At 36.2% G+C, this 22,152-nt stretch overlaps 6 protein-coding genes across 6 annotated transcripts; 4 read left to right on the top strand and 2 right to left on the bottom strand.

The window, feature by feature from the left end:
• Positions 1–319: 319 nt before the first annotated feature.
• On the top strand, positions 320–7,910 carry talA (filopodin; the record flags this gene model as incomplete). The annotated part of the gene is made up of 3 exons (XM_020583097.1): positions 320–984; positions 1,055–1,223; positions 1,305–7,910. The coding sequence occupies 3 exons, from the start codon at positions 320–322 to the stop codon at positions 7,908–7,910; spliced, it is 7,440 nt and encodes a 2,479-aa protein (XP_020429284.1).
• A 172-nt stretch (positions 7,911–8,082) lies between these two features.
• Positions 8,083–9,343, bottom strand: PPL_12362 (BAR and SH3 domains-containing protein; the record flags this gene model as incomplete). The annotated part of the gene is made up of 3 exons (XM_020583096.1): positions 8,083–8,577; positions 8,653–8,772; positions 8,852–9,343. 3 exons carry the CDS (start codon positions 9,341–9,343, stop codon positions 8,083–8,085), a joined length of 1,107 nt encoding a protein of 368 aa, XP_020429283.1.
• Positions 9,344–10,196: 853 nt separating this feature from the next.
• Positions 10,197–12,550, top strand: PPL_12361 (uncharacterized protein; the record flags this gene model as incomplete). The annotated part of the gene is made up of 3 exons (XM_020583095.1): positions 10,197–10,507; positions 10,582–11,988; positions 12,082–12,550. The coding sequence occupies 3 exons, from the start codon at positions 10,197–10,199 to the stop codon at positions 12,548–12,550; spliced, it is 2,187 nt and encodes a 728-aa protein (XP_020429282.1).
• A 375-nt stretch (positions 12,551–12,925) lies between these two features.
• On the top strand, positions 12,926–14,596 carry vps13l (uncharacterized protein; the record flags this gene model as incomplete). The annotated part of the gene is made up of 2 exons (XM_020583094.1): positions 12,926–13,133; positions 13,317–14,596. The coding sequence occupies 2 exons, from the start codon at positions 12,926–12,928 to the stop codon at positions 14,594–14,596; spliced, it is 1,488 nt and encodes a 495-aa protein (XP_020429281.1).
• Positions 14,597–14,937: 341 nt separating this feature from the next.
• PPL_12359 (uncharacterized protein) lies at positions 14,938–17,877 on the bottom strand (the record flags this gene model as incomplete). The annotated part of the gene is made up of 1 exon (XM_020583093.1): positions 14,938–17,877. One exon carries the CDS (start codon positions 17,875–17,877, stop codon positions 14,938–14,940), a length of 2,940 nt encoding a protein of 979 aa, XP_020429280.1.
• A 533-nt stretch (positions 17,878–18,410) lies between these two features.
• Positions 18,411–20,062, top strand: PPL_12358 (uncharacterized protein; the record flags this gene model as incomplete). Its single annotated transcript, XM_020583092.1, has 2 exons — positions 18,411–19,640; positions 19,985–20,062. 2 exons carry the CDS (start codon positions 18,411–18,413, stop codon positions 20,060–20,062), a joined length of 1,308 nt encoding a protein of 435 aa, XP_020429279.1.
• Between the last annotated feature and the right edge of the window lie 2,090 nt (positions 20,063–22,152).

Below are 22,152 nucleotides of genomic sequence, written 5' to 3'. Positions count from 1 at the left end.
AGTGGGTTAAAATAAATTACATTTTAAAAAACTGTTTTTAATTCTGACAAGTGTTGATTAAATATCAAAAGAATAAAGTTTGTTTTTGTAATTATTTTTTTTTTGTAATAATATTCAAACATATAATTATCTATTTATTAACACATATACAATAAATTAATATTCTAGATAATTATATAGTTTTATTTTTAATTTTGTAATATAGTAGTTTCAATATATAAACAACCCAACTAAAATATAAATCAAAACAACAGATATCTCATTTTTTTAGACAATCATCAAAAAAATTAAGATTTATAAATAAAAAGAAGGGTGAAAAATGTCAATGTCATTGAAAATCAATTTGGTGGGTACAAATACCACCAAAACATTCAGATTCTCACCAGAGATGACTGTGGCAGAGGTGTGCAGTCAGATCCGTGAGAAAACCGGTGAGGGTGGTGAAGACCACGGACTCTTCCAGCAGGGTATCGATGGAAAGTCGGTAAGCCGTTGGTTGTCCAACGAAAAGTCACTTCAATTCTACGATATCAACGCCGATTCAGTGTTGGACTACAAAAAGAAGCATCGTCCTCAGAAGATTAAACTGCTCGACGAGACCATCAAGACACAACTCATTGACGAGTCCACCACAGTCAGTGATATCGTTGCCAACATCGGTAAGAAGATGGGTATCAAGAATCCAGAGGAATATTCACTTCTAAAGGAAGGTGGTGATTGGCTCAAGAACAATCAGATTCTCTCGGAGCAAGGTATTCAAGACAGCGATATCCTCGTACTCAAAAAGAAGTTCTTCTTCAACGATGCCAATATCGATAGAAACGATCCAGTTCAATTGCATTTGCTCTATGTTCAATGTAGAGATGCTATCATCGAAGCCAAATACCCAACTCAACGTGAAGAAGCTGTTCAATTGGCAGCTCTCCAATGTCAGGTTGCAATGAATGATTTCAACCCAGCCAAACATGTCAATGGTTATTTAGCGTAAGTTATCAAACAAAAAGATATTTCTTAACAATTATACTCTTACTAACAATATATTTTATCATTATAGTTTGAAAGAATATTTACCATTACAATGGGCAAAGTCAAAGAATGCTGAGAAAGATATCTATAAGGAGTATAGAAAAGTGGTAAATATGTCAGAAGTTAATGCAAAGTACAGATATGTACAACTTTGTCGTTCACTTAAGACATATGGTATGACTTCATTCCCAGTAAAGGTTAGTAAAAAACATTATAATATTTGCAAAAGATAGATCTTCTGTTAAATATTAATTATTATCTTTATTTCTTTTTGTCAGATGAAACCAAAGGATGGAAATAAAAAGAAAGCAGTAGAGATGACACTCGGTATCACTAGAGAGTCAATGATTTTGATGGTCGATGAAACCAAGGAGGTCATCAAGTCTCATCCTTTGAAACACATTAGAAGATGGGCAGCAACTGAAAAGACATTTACTTTGGATTTCGGTGATCACGATGAAGAGTATCTTGTATTGTTGACTGACAAACCAGAGGAGATTTCCAATTTGATTGCAGGTTACATCGATATCATCTTGAAATCCAGAAGAGACACTTCGAAATTCTCAGACAAGGAGGAGGGTGGAATCGCCACTGAGGAATCGATTGCCATTAAACGTGGTACAGCTGCCACCACTAGCACTTTCAACTATGCTGGTCCAGGCTCGGGTGGTGCTTACATTGCTCCATCACAACAGATTCCAATCACCGATTTGAAGAGTGCTTTGCGTGCCACCGATTTATTGATCAGCGAGTTGAACTCGATGAAAGGTGTAGCAGGTGGTTCAGTCCCACAAAACTTCACTCGTTCATTCACCACTCTCACACCACAACAGTACAAGCATCAATTGATTTCACATTCCAATGCGATCTCCACTGCTGCCAACACTTTGTTGTCAGAGATGTCTACCCCACAACCAGGTGGAATGTCGATGACTCACCAAGCCATTATTAAACGTGCCCAAATTATGATGGCTGAAATGAGCACTGTTGGTTCATGCGCAAAGAATGCTGCGTACGTACCAGAGTTGGCATCGTTCTCCGATGAAATTATTGGTGTTGCCACCAAGTTGTCTGAGGCAATGTCCAAGTTGTTGTCGAATGCCGTGACAATTAGTGATCGTCCTTTGGATGATGCTGGTCGTGCCATTGCTCAACAGCATGTATTTGCAACCAGTGCTCTTGCAACTATGATGATGGCAGCTGTTGATAATCAATATGTCACAGAATCCAGTTCACAACTCCTCGTTGAATGTGTCAAAAGTGTAGCATCTGCCGCCAATCTCTTGGTTAATCTCGGTAACGACAAATGTTCATTGGTAGACGATGATATTCTCCACTCACAAATCGAGAATTCACTCACAGAGATGTCGTTTGCATCGGATCAACTCCTAACTGTCACTGAGAATATCTCAACGACTGCATGTCACCCAGAGACACGTAAGGTTCTCGACAATCTATGTGCTGCCTCCAAGTTGAAAGCATCGTCGATCCTCACCAGTTTCAAATCCAGTGATATTCCATCATCTGACATGGACGGTCTACAAGTACGTGTCCAAGATGTAATGGACACATTGAACATGGTGTCATACGCTTTGGATTGTGTGGAGCAACGTCCAACCAACGCATTGGTATCGGAAGACGGATTGAATCTCTCCAGTGACTTGTTGACTGAGGAATTCTCTAATCTCTCAAATGATCTCACCAATTCGATTTCATTGCTTCGAAACAATCTCAACAATAGTCCGGAATCTATTCTCGAATCTTTCAAGGTGATTGCTTCGAATGCCAATCGTCTGATTTCCTGCACCAAGGCCGTTGCAAGTCGTGCCGATCTCCCTACTCAACAACGTCTCTTTACCTCAACAAATGCAGTATTCGAATCGGTTTCACATCTTTCCAATACATGTCGTAGACTTGTTGCCAACATTGGTGATGCCGAGTCAGCCACCGCCGTCATTGATGCCGCTGGACACTTGAACACTCTCACCCAAAACATGTCTGTCGATGCCGGTAAGCTTGCTTCTATCGTTGCACTCCGTGATTGTTCTAAGGATATGATTTCACATGTTGCTCACCTCGTCTCGACTGCCCGTATTTCAAGTGACCATCTTCCAGATGCATCGAGTGCCACCTTGATAAAAGCATCAAAAGATGTAACAGAAGCCATTGCCAAACTGATGGTTGGATTGAAGCGTGTCAACCAATCCGATGCCAAGTCTGAACAAGCTCAAATGGAACTCTTGGAGCTCTCACAGAAACAATCGATGCCACCAATGAATTTAGTTTCCGCTTCCAAGCGTTTAGCACCAAAGATTGCCGATCCAAACCACAAACAACGTTTGATTTACGATTCAGATGCTGCTTCCTCTGCTGTTCAACGTTTAATGCGTACCTGTGAAGCATACAAGCGTATCTGTGGTCACGCAGAAATTGAAGAGTCACTCGAAGCTTTTGACTCTACAATGAGTGAGCTTGAAACTCTCGAGATTGCTGTACAAGGTGGATTTGTTGATACTGTTCCAGGTCAAACTCGTGATTCAACCACTGAAATGTTGTTAGTTGCAGTCAAGTCATTGAATCAAGTCAACTCTGAGTTGGTATCGGATGTTCGTACTCAACCAGCTCGTCTAGGTGAACTTGTAAAGTCGGCAACTAGCGCTGCCAATCAAGTTGCTTTCGCTGCCAAAGCAGTAGTTTCCACCACTCCAGGTAAAGTAGCTCAAAAGAAGTTGCTTGCAACTGTCAAACAAATGACAATCGATATGCAACAGTTGGTTCGTGCAAGTCGTGCCGTTGCCACCAATCCAGGTGATGCCAGCTCCGACTTGTTGTTGGACGGTGCTGAATCTGACGTTTCCTCAACCATTGCCAGTTTGGTAGCTGCCTCGACTCATATCGATTGTAAGGAATTGGATGAAGCATCGGTCGATATCAACAATCACCAAGCTAAACTCGGACAACTTGGAACTGCCAACCCCAACGAAACATTCCAATCCCACTCTGAGGAGATTCAGTCTTCAATCAAAGCAATCAATGCTGCCATTGCTCAGACTGTTTCTATGGCACGTGCCAAGAATATCAAAGGTTTGGGTGCAAGTGCCAAGATTCTTGCTAGCACTGTCAACTCTTTGGTTGCAGTTGCCAACATGGCATCTGTAAGTTGCCAATCGGAACAAATGCAATCAGCTATCCTCTCCAACACTGCTACTCTATGCGCCACTGCCATAACACTCTTGGACTACAGTAAAGCACGTGTTGCCAACGCTAAAGATCCAATTTACGATCAAAACTTGGTCCATTGTTCAAAGTCGATTGAAGACATCTCCAACAAGATTCTCCGTTCGATTGGAAGTGGAAGCAGTGGTATTTGTGATGAATCGATCGATATGATTGTACATGCCACTTCGAAATTGGATGAAACCATTCAACCAGAGATTGGAGATGGTATTATTGTCATTGGTGGTGGTCAACTTGCTATGTCACAACAACAATCGTTGTTGTCATTGACCAACGCTGCCAAGACACTTGGTAAATACACCTCAGATATTGTCACATCAAGTCGTCGTGCGAACCCAGATCACCTAGGAGAATGTTCAATGTCTGCTGCCAAGTCTGTTGTTGAGATGATTGATTCTGCACGCTCCGTTATCCGTGCAGCTGTATCATCTGCTCCACCCGATATCTCCATTCCCGCAAAGACTATTCTCGATGCCACTGCCATCATGAGTGCATCCGCCGGTCAAGATGTTCAAGCAATTATTGGTGCTGCTCGTACCATTGCTTCTTCCACCACTCAATTGTTTAATGTATCAAAGGAGAAGGTGGCCAATGAAGAAGATGAAATTCTCAAAGCACAACTCGTCAAGACAACTCAACAAGTCGCCACTGCAACTTCCAACCTCGCCAAAGCAGTCAAGGCTGTCACCGCAAAAGAAGCTGGTGCCATTCAACAATTGGATTCATCCATTCGTGAGTTGGAAAGTTCAACTGTCAGCCTTTTGATTGCTTCAAGTGATGCCAGTGACCATATGAAGGAGTTCGAGCGACTTGTTGGAGTGTGTCGTTCGGCATCCTCAACCACCGCCCAAGTCATCCAAGCCGCTGCCAGCTCATCCATGAAACCAAAGGACAGTGAACTTCAAACTCGTTTGAATGAGTCTGCTCTCAACATGTCAAGCGCCATTAAAGACGTGTTAAAGGTCAGCTCATTAATGATGCCAGGTGTCATGTTATGTGAGGAAGCAATCGATATGGTTCAGAAATCGATTGGTGATCTCTCCACCATGTCTTTGTCAGTTGCTGTTGGATCCTCATTCGAAGCTGGATCAGCCAACGGTATGTCACATCTTGAATGTCAAGAGAATATGGTTGAAATTACCAAGTCCATTGGTAAGGGAATCAACGATCTCTTGAAAGCATCCCGTCAATCGCCAGAGGCAATTGGTCAATCAACTCGTGCACTCGGTTTCACCGCACCACAACTTGCCAACTCAACCAAATCCTCTTTGTCAACCACCACTGACCAAGAAGCACAATCTCGTATTGTTTCAGAGTCAAAGAATCTCGGTGATTCAATCCTTCGTCTATGTCAAGCATCACTTGCAGCCAGTTCCAATCCATCAAAGGAAACTTATCAAACTATTGTCTCAAGATGTCATGATGCATCAGAGGCAATGAATCGTTTGGTATCTCAAATCTCATCGGGTGTCAATTTGTATCGTGATTTGGATGAATCGATCGATACTGTTCGTCAATCGATTGGTCGTCTCTCTGAAGGTGCTGCCAACAAGGATGATACCAAATCCTACCAAGATTACAAAGAAAAGATTACCACTCTCACCAAAGATCTTGCTATTGCACTCAAGAGTGTCATTGCAACCGATCCAAACAATTTGGTTCAAGTTTCAACTATTGCCAAGGATATTGCAACCTTTACCACTCAAATTGCAGACAATGTTGCTTTGGTAACTCAAACCGGTGGTGATCAAAAGGTGATGGATTCAATTCTTTCCAATGTCAAACAGGTTATCACCTCCACTGCCCAGATTATCGATATCTCCAAACAAGCATCACAAGGAACCAGTTCCTCAGTTGCTCACAACGATGCCTTCAAGGTTGCAAGTGACGGTATCACCAGATTCCTTCAATCGATCAAACAAGGTGCCATTGGTGAGATTCAATGCGACGCTGCTGTTGAAAGCATCAAGAAGATGATCTGTGATATCGATGCTTACTCATTGTTTGCCGCTGCTGGTCAATTAGAGTCTACCACCTCAGTTGCCAATCGTCAACACTACCTAAGAAACCAAGTTCAAAAGGATGTTGTCACCCAAGCCAAACTGTTGATTGTCTCTGGATCGCAGTTGGTCGGATCGTCCAAAGGTACTCAAGAGAATCTCGGTGCTGCTACAACCAAGTTTGCCGAACAAGTCACCAAACTTGTTGGAAGCTCCAAAGAGGTTGCCAGTTCACTTCGTGACACTCAATCACAACAAGATGTATTGTCAGCATCAAAGGCACTAAGTATTTCCTGTCAACAGTTGGTACTTGCTGGTAAAGATGCACAGAGATTCCAAAAGGATTCAACTGCTTTCCGTTCACTTGGAAAGGCAGCTGAGGGTGTTGCTGAAGCTGTAGGACAATTGATTTCTTCGGTATACATTGCCATCAATGAAGCTGGAAAGGGTATCAAGGAGCTCGAGAAGGCATCGGTAGTGATCAACTCGTACATCGACAAGCCGGACACTGTCTTGACCAACCACAAAGCCACACCAGCTACCTATGTACAATCGATTCGTGATGTATCTAAAGCATCGATCGATATTGTCACTTCATTCCAAGCCAGTCAAGAAGATCTTGTCAAATCCTCGCAACAACTGGTTTCCTCTGTTCAAGCAATGGTTGGACAAACCAAGGGTGCAGTCCTATTGTTTGACCAACAAGAAAAGAATCCAGATGCAATCAAACTTCAATCGCTGGTAAAAGAAGCCAATCAATCGATCGTCGCTTTGATTGGACAAGTCAAGGAGCAAGAGGAGGGTGTTTCCTCGCCATTGGTATCAGAGGCAAGTCGTAAACTTTCCGAGAAACTTCACAGTCTTGTACAAGCATCGAAATTGATTCCAGGTGGAAAAGACTTGGTTTTGGAAGAGGATCAACAAGAGGATCTCGAGTTGACCGCAGAAAACGAGTTGAATTCACTCGCCAAGACCATTGAAGCTGCCACCCAATCGCTGTTGGCCGCCCGTCCAAAGACCACCAAGAAATCGGCTGGCTCTCCAATGGATTCGAGCGATATCGCTGGAATCATTGTTGATGCAAGTGGCTCCATTGCTCAGGCTGTCGCCAAACTCGTTCAAAATGCAGCGGTTTCGCAATCGCGTCGTCGTGAAGAACAGAAATCACAAGGTACCTACTACAAACAAGATCCAACCTGGTCGAACGGTTTGATCTCCGCAGCGAAATCGGTTGGTGGAGCAGTCCAAATGATGATCCAAGCCGCTATGAAGGCCGCTCAAGGCAAGGCCGAAGAAGAAGAGTTGATCGCTACCGCTCGTGAGGTTGCCGCCAGTACTGCACGTCTTGTGAGTGCATCGCGTGCCAAGAGTGGAGATGACCAACAATCACAAAACGCACATCATCAATTGACACTGGCTGCCAAAGCAGTCACTCAAGCAATCAGCAAACTTTTGGACGCCGCCAAGACTGCCACCGCTCTTCAAGAGGAGGAAGAAGAACAAGAATCGGAAACCTTCAATTTCACTGGTTCCAAGATCAAGGAATTAGAACAACAAATGAAGATCTTACGTTTGGAGAAGGAATTAAATTTGGAAAGAAAGAGATTATTAAATTCAAGAAAGAAAGAATATACCAATAATAAATAAACAAAAAATCTTGTTAAAATTATTAAAAACTAAAAAGTTAAAATTATAAAAAACTAAAAAACTAAAAACTGGAATTTGTTTAGTTTTGTTTTGTTTTGTTTGTAGATATATAAATTGATGATAATTGTACATTTTATTTTTATTTATTTATCAAGTTTTATAAAATTTTTAATTAGTCTAAGGTTACATAGTTGGCCGGCACCAATCCACGAACTCCATGTACTTCACCTTCCCACCATTCACCTTCACAACTGAAAACAGTAATTTGATCACCCGCCTTGAATGACAATTCGGTGGAATCTAAAGCTGTGAAATCATAGACTGCGGTCGCCTTCTTTTGACCGGCGCTCGCATATTGATAGGCGGGATTGGGTGATGTCACCGTTTGTATCTGTGGTTGCTCACCAGGCTTACGCACATCCTTTATATCCTTTGCCAGCGGACCACTGGTTGTAGTATATTCTGGTGTTGTCTTGGTTTTAATGGATGCATTCGATTTGAAAGCGGGATCATCTCTGATATTGATCGATGCCGATGAATGATTCACCGGTGTAATCACATTTGGATGATCCTTACCTGCTGTATCATTAATATGTGAAACCATCGCTGGTAAGTGTGCCCATTCCGATGCCATTGCTCTATATAGATCTTCTTGTGATTTAATCAACTTTTATTTTATTTTAAATAACACAATCAATTATTAGTAAACTGTTTGTTATTAACAAAAACTTTTAGAACTTACAGCAGCCAATAAAAATCTAAAGTATGGATTCTTATCCTCATATAATATTGGTAAATCTCTAACCAATTCAGCGTGTAGTGATTCATATCCTTCTTTACAGATCTTAAACTTCTCTTCAGTCTATTCATATATAAAAGAAACAATAAATTAGATATTGAGATGATTATGATGATTATGATGATTATTTGATTAAACTTACTGGACCTAATCTATTCTTTGAGTTACTGCTTGTTGCTTTCTCTCTTAACTTTCCAAGTTCATTCTTGTAACGATCCATATCTACTTTACGAGTGGTGAGTTCTTCCATACGCTTCTTGACTTCTTTGTATTGTGCTATATATTCGGCGAGTGGTTTGTTGAATGATTCGCTTGTACGATCTTCGTATGCCTTTCTGTGAGTCTCGTAACCGGATGCTACCTCTTTGATCTGTGTACCTGGTACAAAGAGCTTATCGGTTGCCTCGTAGAGATCGCATGTGTCCGATGAGATATCGGTCATCGTCTTATTGAGATCTTTCATGAGATCATTGATCTTCTTTGCGTTCTTTTGAATTCTAATGAGACGTTCCTCCACCGCAAGAATCTTCTCCTTCTCATAGTGATACTGAACATCTATGGTTTCATCGGAATGACCTGTCTTTGTCATTAATTTTTGTTTGGTACGTGCAAATGATGTCTTGAAACTATCCATTCTTTTTTAATTTATTATATATAATATATATGAAAATTAGACAAACTAAAAAAATAATTAAAATAACTATTTAATTAAAAAATATTTGTAATGATATTTATATAGATGATAAAAAAATAAAATGTAAATATGTATGTATGTGTATGTTACAAAGTTAACTGACGCAATTAAGTTTTAATAAGTAAAAAAATTAAAATTAATTTTTAATATAAAATATAATGTTTGTCTTCAGTTCATTGTAACGCATTAGTGAAAATATTTAATTTTTAAAAAATTAATTTAAAAAAAAAAACCAAAAAATGTGCAAAACAGTGAATCTGGGTTAGATCGTGTAGTCATGCTGTTGTCGTTATACACTGCATCCTTCTTTGCATCGAATCAAGTGGATTTGGCCCTTTTATAACCGTGAGAAATAAATAAATTTTATTTTAAAAAATAAAAATATCAATTAAAGTGATTAAATTAAATTAAATTATTTATTTTTAATTAAGAAAACTTTTTTTTTTTTTTTTATAAGAAATACAAAGTTGTAAATAATTATTAAAAGATTACAAAAGAATTCTTAAGTTTTATATTTATTTTTATTTCTTGTTTTGCTTCTCAATAGTTGTGTTGTTGAATCTGATGATGATCTAAAATAAATATGTGGTATTTTCGGAATCTAGATTCTTTTAAAATTCCTAAGTTTTGATTTTCAGAAAGGAAATTTAATCACTTTATAAGTAGTTGATAGTTCGATTCAAATTGAATCACATAGTTGTATTTTTATATAGTTATATGTTTAATGTAGCGATAATATCTTATTTTATAAATATATTTTAATTTGTAAAAACATAAACTCTAGAGTAATAAAATGGTAAAATCATATTTAGATATATCAGGTGAACAAAACGATTTGTCTGCATCGATCTATGCATTCTTTGATAAGGATAGATACTTTTTCGAATGTGGAGAGGCTGCTCAGCGTGTCTATAAAGAGAGATCGAGCATAAAGATAGGTAAGATCAAGACTATCTTTTTGACAACACTATCGTGGGACTCGATTGGTGGTCTCATTGGTGTCTTTTACCTGTTGGCCGGTATCGAAGATTGCAAAGAGGTAGATATCTACGGTCCACCAGGTCTCTACAATGTATTCTATCATTCAAGAGAATTCTTAAATATGTAAATATCTTATTACTCTTTTTGTATTTTCAATTAGTTTAATCTCTTACATTTCCATTCCACAAAAAAAACAGTGAACTTAAAGTTAATATCTATGAGATGAATAGTAGAATTCCACAGGTTCTGAAATTGGAACAGTTAACTGTTACAACTATTCCAATTACCAATAAAAAGTATGAAAGTATGGATGATCAAGATCAACAACCATTTAGAATGATTAGTTATCATAATTATTTACAGTTGGAGGAATGGGAAGCTCTGATGGCTGCCACTTGTCAGCAGAGAAAAACAATGTATGTAAATGTGAAGGAGATTCAAGAGGATAGACTGGTTGTTGACAAGGATCTGGTGATGTGTTATGTTGGAGAAACCAATAAACTGCCTGGTCGTTTCTATCCGGATCGTGCACTGGCACTCGGTGTTACAAAAGGACCAATGTTTCAAGCTTTAACAAGTGGGAAGTCGGTGGTTACCAAAGATGGTAACACAGTGACCTCTGAACAAGTCATGGATCCACAGCAGCCGGGTACCAAGTTTGCAATTATTCGTTGTCCATCCATAGAGTATTTAGATTCTTTGACGACTAGCTCATATTTTGGCAAACAAGACAATATCGATGATATACAAATCGTGGTTCATTTGACACCGTCCGATGTGTTGGAGTCAGAGCGATATCAGCAATTCATTAAACAATTCAAATGTGATACAACCAAACATATTATTGTCAACAATGAAAACTGTGAGAACTACGATCAGTTGTTGTCTTCGGATAAGGAGATCGAGAAGATGAGACATTTCCTCCCGAGTATCTTTGGAAAGAGATGTCCAGAGCGACAGGTAAAGCAGTTGAGTATCGTAGAGAGCGTTCAACACCTGACTTGCTGTCAGAAGATGACTAGAGTTGGTTTGGCACCGCCAGCATGTGCCGGTGAGATCTCTTTTGTCAAGATGGAGGACGAGGTTTCCGAAGACAAGAAAGAAGCAAAACTCTACGAAGAATTGATGAAATCTGAAAAAGCAGCTTCACTTCGTCAGTTGATTGTCGATACCAACGCACAGCTCGAATCACTGGAGAACAAGAAACTCTATCCAAAAGTACTGTTCACTGGTACTGGTGCTAGCAAGCCATCGAAAGAGAGAAATGTAACTGGACACCTGGTGGAAACGATTCAGGGTAAATACATGTTGTTGGATTGCGGTGAAGGTACATACGGTCAGCTTATGAGATTCTTTGGAAAGGAGAAAGTCACAGAGATTCTGAAAAATCTCGATCTAATTTGGATATCACATAACCATGCCGATCATCATCTTGGAACACCTCTCATGATCGAGCGTATCAATCAAGTTCGTAAAGGATTGAATCTGCCGGCAGTTGTATTGATCGCACCCTCTGAAATCGTAGATTGGTTACAGGGATTGACACAAGTTCTTCATGCAACTCATAATGGTTTTGAATTTGACAAACAAGATCGACTTGTAGAGTAAGTGTTTTGTTGGAAATTGAATAACTTCAATTACATTCATTATACAGGTTAATAACAAAATATATGTATATTAACAACCATCCATTTTAGTGAATGTTTTGTTAGATTAGGTATAAAATCGTGGGTCAATGCACACGTTGATCATTGTGAGAATGCAAGAGGTGCAGTCGTTGAATTTGTAGATGATGGTTTCAAGCTGTCATATTCCGGTGACACAAGACCATGTGAAAATTTCATTACCTCCGGTCATGGTTCCGATTTGATGATTCACGAAGCAACCTTTGAAGATGACTTACAGGGTGATGCGATCGATAAGAAACACTCTACCATTGGTGAAGCACTTACAGTTGGACAAAAGATGCAAGCAAAGACCTCGATTTGCACGCATTTCAGTCAGAAAACCAAGTGTCTCAATAACATAGGTAGCTCCGTTGTAAAACCCGATAGCTATGGAATGTCATTCGATTTCCTCTATGTTTCACCCTATCAATATCCGCTATTCAAGAATCTTTTACAACTCATAGATCTAGAAGAAGAGTTAAAATTACATATTAAATAACAACAAAATATTTCAACAATTTAAATTTATAAATTTGCAAAAAATAATAATGAATAATTATTATTATGATGATTATTAATGATGTGTGTTTGCTTAAGACGAGCGTGTCAAAAAACTTTTTATTCTTTTTTTTTTTTTACATATTCTATTTTTGTTTAACTGCTTAAAAATTTTGATGAATTATTTTTTTTTCAAAATCCTGGGAAAAATAGAAGTTTTTTGTGCAATGTTGTTTTTTGGATACAGAAGATTTATTAATCATTCTCTTGTTTTTTTTTTCATTTTTAGATTTAAAAACAAGAAATTTAGATAATTTATATATATTTTGTAATAACACTGTTGTATTAAAAAAAAAAGTTAAAAAATTTAGAGGATATGGATAGAATATTAAGTAAAGTAGAGAATGCTTGGTGCTCAGTGGATCATGGTGATGAATACGTTAAAGCCAAAGTATTTTGTTGCAGTTGCGAGGTTTACTATTGTGATAAATGTGATGCAGAGAAACATAAACAGAGTGAAGAAGACCAAACAACATATACTTTAAATATAAATGAACAGGAAATGCATATCCGTATTCCAGTTGGTATGTATAATGAAAAAGAAAAAAAACAAATCAATTTGTTTAAATGGGTTGACATGATGGATTTTTAAACATTTTAATTTGTTTTTTTACAATTGTCAATGAAAAATGAATTTGTGGTTGACTAATTAATATATATTTGATTGATCGATCGATCTTTTCGATTTATTATATCTATATTTATAGATCAAGTAATAGGTGATGATGATGAAGAACATATAGTTAAAGATGATAATGATAAAAAGAAATTACATGAAGAACAGGAAAAGGCAAAAAATATTGAAAAGAAAGCAGATATTCTCAAAGAGTTGGAGAATGAAAAGAAAGAAAAAGAGAAACGTGAAAAAGAATTAGAAAAAGAGAAGGAAAAGAAAGAAAAAGAAAAAGAAAAGAAAGATAAAGAGAAAGGAAAGAAGGATAAAGAGAAGGAAAAGAGTGAAAAGATAAAGGAAAAGTTGGATAGTTCACAGAATGGTCAATCACCGGTAAAGTTGGAGACTGAAGGAACCATTTTCGAAGAGGACATCGAGAATGTAAATGGTACCACCACAAACGAAATGATTTTCAATCAAGTCAAAGGAACTAATTCATGTGCATTGGAGGAGGACGAAGTAGATGCACCGGAGGAAGCATCGCAAGAGGACCAGCTCGAAGCAGCCCATGTAGTGCAAGGTGTATTCGAAGGTCTCATCGAGCTTGGAAGTGGAATTGGTGATGGTGTCACAGGAATCATTGCCGACCCGATGGCTGGTGCCAAGGAGGGTGGAGCCAAAGGATTCTTTAAGGGTGTAGGCAAAGGTTTGAGTGGAGTCGCTTTGAAACCAGTCAAGGGTGCATCGGGATTCATTCTCAAAACTGCCGAAGGTTTGAGAAACACACCAGAGACTATCTTCACACCAAAGAATCAGCATATCGACATTGTCAAGGAGAAGGAAGCATCGCATCTGCTGGATGGACTCTATCAAGGAACATTGGGTCTTGGCAAAGGTATTTTCGAGGGTGTCACAGGTATTATTGCCGAGCCGGTCAGAGGTGTTCAGGAGCAGGGTGGTAAGGGTTTCTTTGTTGGACTTGGCAAGGGTTTGATGGGTGTCGTTTTGAAGCCGATTTCCGGTGCAATGGAGTTTGTAAGCAAGCCAATCGAAGGTCTGGCAAATACACCGCAAACCATCATCGATGCTATCGAAACAAAGAAAGCAGAACGACAAGCAAAAGCAAATGCCGCCAATGCCAATAGAGATCTGACAAGTTCCGACGAGATTTTGGACGCTGCTGGTGAAGGTGAGCAGATCAATAAGAAATCTAGTTTATCGTCTGCATCAAAGTCTTCACCATCTCTGGGCAGATTCAACAAGTCAAAAGAAGAAGACCTACAATCACAGAAAGAGTATAACGAAAAATGGCTTGAAAGAAATCAAGTTTTATCAAACAACAGTATCAGCAGTATAGATTTTAAAAGACAATGAATAAATCGATAGACATAAATTCTATTTTTATTTATGATTGTCTACTTTCAATTAATACTGGTCATAACCTATGATGATGTATAATATTGAAAGTTTAGTATCTTTAAATTTCCATTTTCCTGTTTTAAATTTATAGAAAAAAAAAAAACAAATTTAAAAGTTCGATAAATCAAAATATAACTTTAGACTAGTTAACAATTATTGTAGTTTTGAAAGAATTTTTAATCCTCAAGCAAATAGTTTGTCACAAATCAAATATAATAATTAAAATGAATTACAAAGGTTTTTTTTATTAAGAAAATTATTCAAACAAAATTTATTTTTTCTATTTTAATTGAAGTTTAAACGTTTGAGATGATCCACCGTTGCCAGTAGTTGTTCAAATCACAAGGAGCAAACCATGGATGGTATGCCGAAGTTGCGACAATATATGCCATTTGAAGACACAGGTTTGATTGAAGATCGCGAATTACATAATTGTTTGTCGATATTTGGAATATTGATAATTTGTTGAAGTTTTTATTAGCGAGACTATTGTAATAGTTGATGTTATTCACTATAGCTGCCCAATTACCTGCAGTTAACTGGTAACTAGTTGAATTAATTACTCCAGATATAGAAGTTGAGTTGACCAGCCAATTAGTAGACACAGATTGAGATCCATTTATGCAAGGTATTATTAATAAGGATAATTGAGCTGGAGAGGGGGAAGAGGTGACAATTGATAAACACTTTCCTTCTATGCTAATTGTTTTCAAAGAGGCAGACACCTTCTTCCACCATTGGTATGGATTGTCTTTATTGCAAGGTTTATACTTTAGATTATTGTTGATAGAATTTTCCAATTGAAGACACTGACCATAAGTTGGAGATTTTATCATGTATGTATCAGGTATATAATAAAGAAGATCGTAAACAAACTGAAAGATTCTTGATGGATCGGTAGTATTGAGAGTTGATTCTAGAGCTGGCGCATCGTTGGAAGTAAACTTACTTGAAACTGTTACATTATTTATATTAATGAGCTGTCTTGGTTGAGCGTATGAATTTGTTCCATTTTGAAATGCACCGTATCTTCTCCAGATTTGACTGGTCATAGCACTTGGAATCATATTTTGAGAACATGGGAATCCTGTTAAAGACACAGACATAATTGGATCAGCTGTAAGACAAAGACCAGTGTTTCCTATGTTTGCAAGTAAATACCATGTATCAGTATCTACGATGGAAACATTTGTAAACATTTGACTTTTGGGTGTAAACCAAGCAATAGAAATTGCTGTCCATCCTGGATTAATAAACTCAGAAGACAAAGCATAATTAGAAACTCCATTTACAACTTGAAGACGTAGACTAACTATATAACCTGTTCCAGTTGTATAGACATTGAATGCTGGATAATCAAATGTCCATCCATTTATATTTGTTCCAGTCCTAGAATAGAAGTACTGATTATCAATACCATTTGGGTTTGGTCTATGATATTGGTAGACAGTTGCTGATGGAAATATAGTACCATTTGTGAATCCAAAAGTCAATCCACCAAATACTGGTCCATCCAAATTCCAACCAGATAAAAGTTTCTCTTCGTGACCATATAGATAAGCAGAGTAGAAATAATTGACACCACCATTTGGTTGAACTTGACTGAATTGATAAATTTGAACTGGGATGGCTGGTTTCGTTGGGATCATTCCAATGTACTCTGTGTATCTGTATGAAATTGCAATTAAAGAATTTGGAACCTGTGAAGTGCAATAAAGACGAGGATGTTCGATAAAAGCAGCTCCAGAAAGATAGAAACCAACATAAGAAAAGTTTGTAGATTGAAGATTGGAGGTAAGGTGACCATCATCAATAATATCGGTTTGTAGTCCATTTGATATTCCCATTTGAACAGCTTGAATAGAATCTATATAATAGTTGTCGCTTGGGTTTGGATAGAATGTCTTGACCCATGTGATGAAATATTTGTTTAATGAATTAGGTAGAGGATTAGGAAGAAGTAGGGTAGCTGAAAGAGTTACGTCACTATTTGAATTTTCAGGAATGGAGCCAATAATATTCGAAGCTTGTGTTTGATCGTTCTGAAAGATCATTCCTGCTAAACCATAAAACCTTTGTGATGTTCCAGATACGCCGTCACAAACTAGATCCAAACACTTTACATATTCATTGTTTCTATAGTATTTGACAGAGCTTGCAGGGAATTGAGAAACTGATTTTGACGAATTGAAAACGAATGTTGTATCTGGATAACTGATATCACCATAAAAATAAGTGCACTTATTGCCAAACTTATTATATACATCGATAGAATTAAAATAGTTGCCAGTGATGGGAGTGATTATACTACGTGGAAGGAATGGAGGTGGTCCAAAGGGATATTTGATTTGATCGAAGTAAGGCCAAAGATCGGCAAATTGAAGGCAACCTTGGGCAACCGTAAGAGTGAAATTTGCCAATTGATTATAGGCTTCTAAAGATATACAGTTTGGAGAGTTGTATGTTTTGCAGGATGTCTTTGGAAAACCATTTAGTTGTTGATATGAAATTTTATAAACATATTGTAATGCCTCATTAGATATTTCAGACATTTTATATTGTATATAGATAGTATCATTAGACCCAAAATTAAAGATTTGAGGATGTAATAGTGCATCACGATAAAATCCAAGATAAAGATTGATATACTGAACGTATATTGGAAGTATTGTTGCACTCATTAATAGACTGTAAGGCATGTATTTTGGACCGCCAAAGATATCTCTGTATTGTTCTATCTCATTCAACTTTAAATAGTACTCATTTATTGCAGTATCGCATTCCGATGTTGGTGGTGTTATGTTTTTGAGATATAGTCCAATACAAGAATTATAATCTTTTAGGTTATCCCCCAATCCGTTTAAATTGTTGAGATTTTGATTAAATTGAAGGCATATAAGTTGTTGTGAGACCATATTATTCACATAGCTCAGTAACGATTCGAAAACTGAAAGTGCTGGTGATGGTCCTGAGGGCCAAGCCAAAGAAGTGATAGTTGATAGAATAAGTCCAATAGGTGCCAAAGGTTCGATTTCATCTATAAAGAAGAGACCATCAGCTATGGCATTACCAAGAGTTGACCATTGCTGTTGCATTTGTATTTGGCTTGTTATTGTAGATTCTCCAGAACTTGAATTAGAACATTGTGATTGTACAATGCACACTAAAAGTGAACCTAGTAATAATAGCTTTGAAATATCTGTTATTCTAAACATTTTGACTAATACTGTTCTCATTCATTTTTTTTTCTCTTTATAAAAAAATTCCATCCTCACAATTAAATAAAAAGAAATTTTTAAATTAAAATCTTTGTAAATAGTAAAATTTTACTATTTTCCCATCCACCAATTAAAATAATCATAAGAACAAAAAAAATGTTCGATGTGCAAATTCTTTTTTTTGACGAAAAATTAAGTAGGAAATTAAATTGTTTTATTGGACAAAGGGTAGAATCCAAAAAAAAATTAATTTTTTGTTGTTTTTTTAATTTATTTTTTTTTGTCATATTACACACTAAAAGATTTTTTCATTATTCGGGTTATAATTGAACTGTTAATTGAAGAAATGATCTCAAAGGAATTTTCCAAACTGTTGGGATTTTTAGCCATTGATTTACAACATTTGGGGTGAGCTATTATATTAATAAAATTTATTTCGGTAATTGAAACCAAGAATGTGTGATTTTTTTGTATAAATTAATAATAGTGAAAACAAAAAATCACCCAAACAACAAAAATTTTTTTTTTCATTTATCTTTTTCAAAAAAAAAATGTATATGTCATTATTTGTTTTGATATTACTTTCGACTGTTCTAGTAACATGTAATTCAACATATATAACACTCTATATGGACAAAAGATCAACAAATTCGTCAAATACAACTCTTTGTGGTTCATCTCCACTTGTTTTGGATGCATGCTCCTCTTTAAGTACTGTTATTTCAAGCTATTTAAATATTACTTCAAACAACTCAGAGAATGGTCTTCCTTTGATGATCTACGTTGCACCAGGAACCTATAATTACACAGGAAATAGCGATCTTAGTTTTCACGGCTTGAATATTAGTTTGTATCAGACTCCAAAAACCGAAGGTCAAGTAACCTTTGATTTTACTGCTGCCGATACTTTACCCAATAACTATAAAAGTATGTTCACAATCTCTGTCGACACATGGGATGGCCCTTATTTACCGTCAGCAATTTCCATCAACAATTTCGAATTTTTAAATGTCAACAAGGTCATCAATGTCGGAATTTTCGGATCAATATTAAATATCTCAATCATTAGTTCAACCTTCAACTATATATCATATGGTGGAGAGTTACTATCAATGAATATGGCTCACCTCACCGAAACTCAACCTTATATCAATCTCGATATTTCTGGATCTACATTCAATAATATTAGTTCAATTGCTAGTTTTCAACCAAATAATTTTATAATTGTAACTGTTGTGGTGTCAGACTCACAGCTTAGAACAGATCTTCCATTTAATCAAAGTGATATCGATCGACAGTTGATTCAATTTGAATATGGATCTCTTTTGCTGGAGAATGTTGACTTTATCACATCTATACCACTGATCACAAATCACGTCCTTAGACCAACCACTTTTACCATAATTGGCAGTAACTTTACCAGTATTCCTGACTCCCCACATCTTATTGATGTTGCCGCTGGATATTTCAATGTTAGTAGTTGTATTTTTACAAACACTAAAATACATTTGACTGCCCCTGGTGGATGTGAAATCATTGACTCAAAGTTCGATCATAATCAATTTTATTTCGAAATTGCAAATTGTTTCATTAACAATTCAAATTTTATCAAGTATAATGGTACAGATTTGATCTGTTTAGACTATTTCACTCCACCAACAGAAATAACATTTACCAATTTAAAAACCAACAGTCCACTAAGTATTTCAAATAATGGTTGTATTATTCAAGGAATCCCAAAAATCAACAAAAAACTCCCTGCCTGGGCAATATCACTCATTGTAATTGGTTGTGTGCTGATCGTCATTTCAATAGTTGGAGTAATCTATTACTTTAAAAAACCAAAAGGTTATAAAACAATCCAATAATAAAAAATATTTTAAAATGCAAAGATCTTTTTTTTTTTTTTATTAATAACTAAAGAGGTATACATGTTTTATTAAAAGTTGTATTAAAAGGATGGATTTACCATCAATTTTTTTTTCTTAGTATATTTTTTTTCTTAGTATATTTTTTTTCTATTTAGTTGTTGGTTGATTTAATTAATTAGTTCGCAGGTTGGGAAGAGAGTTAATTTCATTTACTTGATTAGATGGCTGGTGTTGGAGTTGTTTATTAATTTTAGAATGTTTCTGTGGATATCGAAGTCGGATATAATAGATTGGTTGGAGAAACCGAGAATTTTGTCATCTTTACTGAATAGAATTGAACTGACATGTTTCCAGATGTTGTGGTAGATGATCGCTGTTAGGTCAGATGATTCGTCGCAGAGAGAGAAGTGAGTAGTAGATTTTTCCATTGACCATTCGTCTTCGTAGTTGGCAATTTGTAGATGTTGTGTGATGTGTTTGAGGTTGAATTTATTTAGGATGACTCGACAATTAAAGAAATAATGTGTATGTGGGTCAAAGTCATTTGCTGAACATACAGTAAAATTACTATTTTTTTACCATCTAGTACCAAACTTAAAGATTAGTATATATCTTTTATATTTTTAATTTATTAAAGTTAAATAATATATTAGGAATAAGTACAAAGTAAGATGTATTCAAATATATAAGTCTTAATTTAAAAAAATAAAAATAAAAAATAAAAAAAAATAAAAAAGAAAAAAAGTTACAAACTCAAACATGACAATTATTTAGTATTGTTTGAAAACAAGATAATTATTTAATTTATTTTATTCTTTAAAAATAATAAATTTAATGAAATATTATATATATATTTATAATGTCTATAACAGAGATACTTAGACAAAGAATAGTAGATAGTTTCAATAGAGGTGACTCACAAGCACAGATAGCTCGAACTTTTGGAGTTAGTAGAGGAACAGTAGTAAATAGAATCAAAAGATTCTAACAAATAGAATCTTTGAAAGATAGAGTAAGAACAGGTAGACCAAGAATATTCAGTGACAGAATCAGAATAGCAATAGTCAGATTTTTGTTAATTCGAGAATGTATGACCGTTCCCCAAGTGCAACAATGTATCGAGAGATGATTCAATAGGCTCGTTTCTATTAGCCAGATTTACAGAAAATAATCAATCAACAAATTCTTCTATACAAACCTCTGTCGAAAAAACATGATTTGATACAGGCTGCAATCAAGGCAAGGTTGGCTTTCGCCAAAGAACATCGTCACTGGACAGTCGACCAATGGAAGCACTGTATATTCACCGATGAGTCTACAATCGAATCAAATCCTAAGAATTACAATCAATATGAATGGAACAGACTTGGTTGCAACAGATTCGAGAGAGTTTACAGGATGAGGAGATACCTGCGAAGGAAGTTTAATTTTTGGAGTTGTGTGACACCAGTCCGAACAGGCTATCTTGCTGAAATCGAAGGAACTTGGAAAACCAACAATATATAGAGATTCTCCAAAATCAAAACATCGATTCTATTCAGCTTTATCGTGGAAACGTACGACAATATATTCTAGCTCAAGACAATTGTCCAGTTCATACCGCCAATAATGTGGTCAACTTTATGAGAGCTCGACGTTTAAAAAATCTATTCATACCGGCATACTCACCAGATATTAATATCATCGAGAACCTATGGGGAATAGTTAAAAAGAAAGTAAAGAATCACATGTACGGTCACCCTGGCGAGGATATGATGGAGGTGATCTGTGAGATATGGGAGGATATTGACCTACAATTAATTGACCATTTATATGAATCACTTCCAAACCGAATGGATGCTATTATACAGACAAAAGGCAAATGGACCATATATTAAATAAATTATTTTTTTTAAAAATTATTTTTTCTTCAAAACATCAACTGTCACCATTCCGTACTAAATAATTGTCATGTTTGAGTTTATAACTTTTTTTCTTTTTTATTTTTTTTTATTTTTTATTTTTATTTTTTTAAATTAAGACTTATATATTTGAATACATCTTACTTTGTACTTATTCCTAATATATTATTTAACTTTAATAAATTAAAAATATAAAAGATATATACTAATCTTTAAGTTTGGTACTAGATGGTAAAAAAATAGTAATTTTACTGTAGTTTACAACTGTCTTGTTTGATGTATTCCATACCAGGAAATGATCTTGAGAAGAATCTGAATACTGTGTTTCTACCTCAGTGGTGTTTGATGGAGTTAATGTAGTAGAAGATGTTTCGGGTTGATGTAAAATCTATTTTGGTGGGGGGAAGAGATAGTTGGAATTGACCTGATGTAAGTACTGGTTTGTGGTGAAGGTTGATAATTTTTTTTTTTTTTTTTTTTAAATTATCCTTGTACTACCATTACTGATAGTCAAGGTGTAG

The sequence above is a fragment of the Heterostelium album genome, assembly GCF_000004825.1.
Source record: "Heterostelium album PN500 unplaced genomic scaffold PPL_scaffold10, whole genome shotgun sequence".
Lineage (NCBI taxonomy): Eukaryota > Evosea > Eumycetozoa > Acytosteliales > Acytosteliaceae > Heterostelium > Heterostelium album.
The sequence above is the reverse complement of the archived record's forward strand: the minus strand, read 5'-3'. Positions and strand labels throughout refer to the sequence as shown.